The 4,992-nt window shown below is 42.9% G+C and overlaps 1 gene segment (V, D, J or C); it reads left to right on the forward strand.

Annotated features, from left to right (window-relative positions):
* Positions 1-4,048: 4,048 nt before the first annotated feature.
* On the forward strand, positions 4,049-4,712 carry LOC124106599 (T cell receptor alpha variable 19-like). The segment is given in 2 exon segments: positions 4,049-4,203; positions 4,402-4,712. Coding segments are annotated over 2 exon segments (360 nt in total).
* Positions 4,713-4,992: the final 280 nt, after the last annotated feature.

Raw genomic sequence — 4,992 nt, forward strand, 5'->3', positions numbered from 1 at the left:
GAGGAAATAGAAGACTCCATCAGAAGCTTACCAACCAAAAAAAAGCCCAGGACCAGATGGATACACAGCCGAGTTCTACAAGACCTTTAAAGAAGAACTAATACCAATACTCTTCAATTTATTTCAGGAAATAGAAAAAGAGGCAGTAATTCCAAACTCATTCTGTGAGGTCAGTATGACCCTGATCCCCAAACCAGGCAAAGACACATCAAATAAAGAAAACTTCAAACCAATATCTCTAATGAATGTAGATGCAAAAATTCTCAATAAAATTCTGGCAAATCAAATACAAAAACATATCAAAAAGATTGTGCACCATGATCAAGTGGGATTCATCCCAGGGATGCAAGGTTGGTTCAACATATGGAAATCAATAAATGTAACATCAATAAACTTAAAGATAAGAATCATATCATCATCTTGATAGATGCAGAAAAAGCATTTGAAAAAATACAGCACCCCTTTATATTCAAAACATTTACAAAATTTTCTAGAGAATTTTTGCCATTATTTTTCACTGCTCAGCATTGCCCCCCCCCCTTTTTAAGCAAGTTTTGAGACATCATTGTCAGGCCCTGCACTAAATGGAACTTTATTACCCATTGTTAACTTTTCACACTCTGAATTGGTAGCACTGTATTGCCCATTATTAATATTTTACAGTCAAAAGACTGCTGGCCCAGAGGACATGGACAGCTACTGAGTGGGTGGATATCATCTCGACCACCATGTCTGGACTGTAAATCTCCTTCTCAGACTGTGCCCCCTCCTCCTGCCAAAGAAACTGAAAGACCCAGATACTCATTGTTATGCACTGAATTATGTTTCCACAAAATTCATATGTGGAAGCCTCAATACTGACTAAGAATGTATTAGAGATTAGACCTTTAAAGAGGTGATTCAGTTGAAACAGGGTCTTTTGTGTGTCTCTCATCCAAAATGACCTGTGTTCATGTTAGAAGAGGAGATTAGGGCCCAGACAAGAGGCGGGCCATGTGAGAACACAGTGAGAAGATGACCAACTGCAAGCCAAGGAGAGAGGCTCAGGAGAACCCAAAGCTGCTGACACCTGGATATTTGGCTTAAATCCTCCAGAATTGTGAGAAAATTTTTTTGTTGTTTAGGTCACTGGATCTGTGGTATTTTGTAGTACAATCCTAGCAAAATGGCACTTCATGTATGCAGTCTACTGTGCAGGTGGTTGTGGGTACTTGACTGGGACCCAGGAGTCAGGGGCATCATTTCCAATGCTTACTCAGGAGCCAGTTATGGAATAAATGAAAGATTCAGAGTTTCCTTTGGGGCAGTGGGAGTAATTACAATAACACAGGATGACAGGGCTGCAGAGACAGTGGAATTGCAGCTGCCTGAGCAGCCTTGCAGGCACCACCTGCAGAGTCCAGGGCTCAGAATAGGAACCCATGGATGCTCAGAGGAGGGCTTCTCCAGACTTATTTTCTGTGCTGTGTTGATTTGGTAGATTTGAGCCCAGTTCCCTGAACCTATTGGGGATTTTCAGGCAAACCTGGTATTCACTAATTTGTTCCTTTTTAATTTAATCAAATCACAGTCCATTTCATTCTCACAAAATAAAAACTCTGTCTTATATACTTTCACTCCAACATTAGGCAAAAAAAAAAGTCAGATCATCTTGAAGATACATTTGTAGAAATTGTAAGAGTGGCAAACTTAACAGTGCTTCTCAAAGGTATCCAGTAGTTTCTGGGTGCTGACATCCTTCCTTCATTGAGTTCTTACCAGAAATCAACTGTATCTACTTTTACTCTAAGCCAGAACCAGAATTCTATGCAGCCAGAGAATGGACTTTATTTCAGGTTCCTTCTGCATCAGTTCTGCGCACTTCACCATCCAGAGCCCATTCCATCAGAGGGATAATGTTGCCACCACCAGATGTCAGTATCTCCCTCTTCTTAGATCTTCTTTGAATCTGTGTGTGTATGTATATGTGTGTGTGTGTGTGTGTGTGCACGCACACACACATGTGCCCTTGCTTGCTTGCTTGCTGTTTGCATGTGTGTTCAAAACAAAGGATTGAGTTTGCTGCTGACTGGGTAAAATCGAGACTCTGGGAGTGGACTGGAAGACTAGATAAATGTTCAATAATGGGAATTCTTCTGACTGAGGGACTTGGCTCCTTTTTAGGTGCCAGAGTTGTGCCTCCTGTAATCCCAATAAGGAAGGAAGATGCAGAAACTCCTGGGAGTGTGTTTGGTGACTCTGTGGCTTCAGCTGGCCAGTGAGTGAGGGGCTGGTGGAGATGGGAATAGGGAGACCAGATTTGGAGGTAAAATCTTCCTATGATTTGGGGAATAGGATTTAAAAGTTCAGTAGTGACTTCTGGTCTCTGGCCTCATTTCTGCCTAGGGGTGAACAGCCAACAAGAAGAAGAGAGCCCTCGGGTCCTGAGCATCCAGGAGGGTGGAAATGCCACCATGAACTGCAGTTACAAAAGTAGTACTACCACTCTGCAGTGGTACAGACAGGACTCAGGTAAAGGTCCTGCATTGGTGATTTTAATACGTTCAAATGAGAAAGAAAAACACAGTGGAAGACTAACAGCCACCCTGGACACCTCCACCCAAAGAAGCGTCCTGTCCATCACGGCTTCCCAGACTACAGATGCTGCCACTTACTTATGTGCTACAGATGCACAGTGATCAGCAGGCACCTGCAGCCCTGATGAACACCCTGCCAGGGCTGCTTCCCAGAGGCCCTAACCATGGGTGGACGTGATGGTTTCACATCCTCCATGCAGTGGGAAGAAAGTCCGTTCAGATTTGTGGGGGTTTTTTAAAGCATTTTGGAATAGTCATGAGATATGGAAAGGGAACAGCAATGCCAGGCTCAGCTCTGCCCATCTTGGCTCCATGTCCTCAGGCTCATCCTCAGTGTAGGTGCCTTCTATATCCTAAGGTGACTTGAAGGATTTTTATCACCGACTCCAAATGATTCTTTTTATTCTAATTTTATCAGGAAAAAAGTAAGCCCTGAATACCAGCAGAGGACCAGGAAGGACTGCTCAGTATTGGAAGGTGTTTTGTTCAGTTGTTTTTTTTTTTTTTTTTTTTTTTTGCTGTGACTAAAAAATCTGACCAGAACAATTTTAGAGAAGGAAAAACTTATTTGGGGACTCACAGTTTCAGAGGACTCAGTCCATAAAAGTCTGGCTCTTTTCCTTGATGCTTGATGTAAGGCAGAACATCATGGCAGAATAGTGTGGCAGAAGGAAGTGGCTCACATGATTAGGAAGCAGAGAGAGACTCCACTCACCAGAAACAAAATATATATTCCAGTGCCAAACCCCCAAAGTCACACCTCCTCCAGCTGCACACTACCCACCTTCAGTTGCCACTTAGTTAATCACTATCAGGGGATTAATTCACTGATTGGGTTGAGGCTCTCACCACCCCATCATTTCTCCTGTAAACATTCTTGCATTGTTTCACATGTGAGGTTTTGGGGGACACCTCACATCTGGCTCTGACATTGAAACCTAATGTAAACTACACATTCTGGCTGACAGCGATGGGTCCATGAAGTTTCTTAAGTTACAACAAATGTATCTCTCTTTTGCAGGATGTTGATAGAGGGAAGCTATGTATGAAGGGGTCAATGTCAGTTTGTGACTCAAGAGACATGATATGAAATTATTCATTAATAATACAGTATTTCTGGTGATTTTTGCCAGATTCCATGACTGGCAAGGTAGGACGAAATGTTGAGACTAAAAGTTTTACCTTCTTGTTAGAGAATCCAAACTCTGTTTTTACATTTTACCTTAATACCATCTGTAGGAAAAAAAAAGGCATATGGAAGACCAAAAGACATATGACCATGATAGCCCATGACTAGAGTTCATAATAACTTTAAGTCTTCCATTTTACATCAAAGAATATATTAAATTTTACTAAGATAAAGCAGCTGCTCAGAGTTGTCAGGCATCTCCCACTATACAGGAAGCATGAGACAGGACCCAGGCAAACCTGCCCCATATCTGCTAACTGCATTTCCTGTTAGAGCAGATGCAGTGCATATCCCAGTAACTTTGCTTGTACCTCTTGAGCACCAGGTGCAGAATTAAGATCTGGATTTGGGACAAAACGGAACATTTCTCTCGGGGAAGAGCTACCACTATGCTGGCCACCAGCCTGCTGGGAGCAGCCATCGCCTCCATCTGTCTTGGTAAGGATGTGCACAAGCACAGGGCTCAGGCTCTTCTCAGCCCTTAAGGTCTGCAGAGACAATCTTTGTTTTCTGATGAGGTTCTGAGGGATGAATAAAAGGCAATTGGATCAGAGTGCTGGGTCCTTAGTCACTCTATCTTTTTGACACACATAGCTCCAGATAAAGGATTAGTCTATTTCTTCTTCTCTCCTGCAGGAACCAGCATGGCCCAGAAGGTAATTCAAGCTCAGACTGCAATTTCTGTGTTGGAGAAGGAGGCTGTGACCTTGGACTGTGTGTATGAAACCAGTGATCCTACTTATTACTTATTCTGGTACAAACAACTACCCAGTGGGAAACTGACTCTCCTTATTCATCAGGGCTCTTACAATGAGCAAAACACAAAAGAGGGTCGCTATTCCCTCAACTTTCAGAAGGCATCCAGTTCCATCCAGCTCACCATCAAAGCTTCACAGCTCATGGATGCAGCAGTGTATTTCTGTGCCCTGAGAGAGGCCACAGTGTGAGGGCTGCCTGTGGGAGTCCCACAAAAACCTCAAGAAGAGCTAGGGCCTCTGGGGGGAGACCCCACCACAGACAGGGAGGAGCAGGGTCTGTGTCAGCACAGGTGGGGGTTTGGCAAGGAAACCTGAGAGCTGTTCATATAGAATGTCCAGATGTTCACTTGTGAGAAGGATGTGTAGCTCATGTTCTATGTGATAGATTGAGATAGAACATCATGTTTTATAGCACATAAAAATTATTTTCAAAATAAAATTTAATGAGACCTTATTAATCTTATATTGA

Source organism: Marmota monax, unplaced genomic scaffold, assembly GCF_021218885.2.
Source record: "Marmota monax isolate L192 unplaced genomic scaffold, Marmota_monax_Labrador192_F-V1.1 WCK01_AAM20220418_F8-fsc00482, whole genome shotgun sequence".
In the NCBI taxonomy this organism is placed as follows: Eukaryota; Metazoa; Chordata; class Mammalia; order Rodentia; family Sciuridae; genus Marmota; species Marmota monax.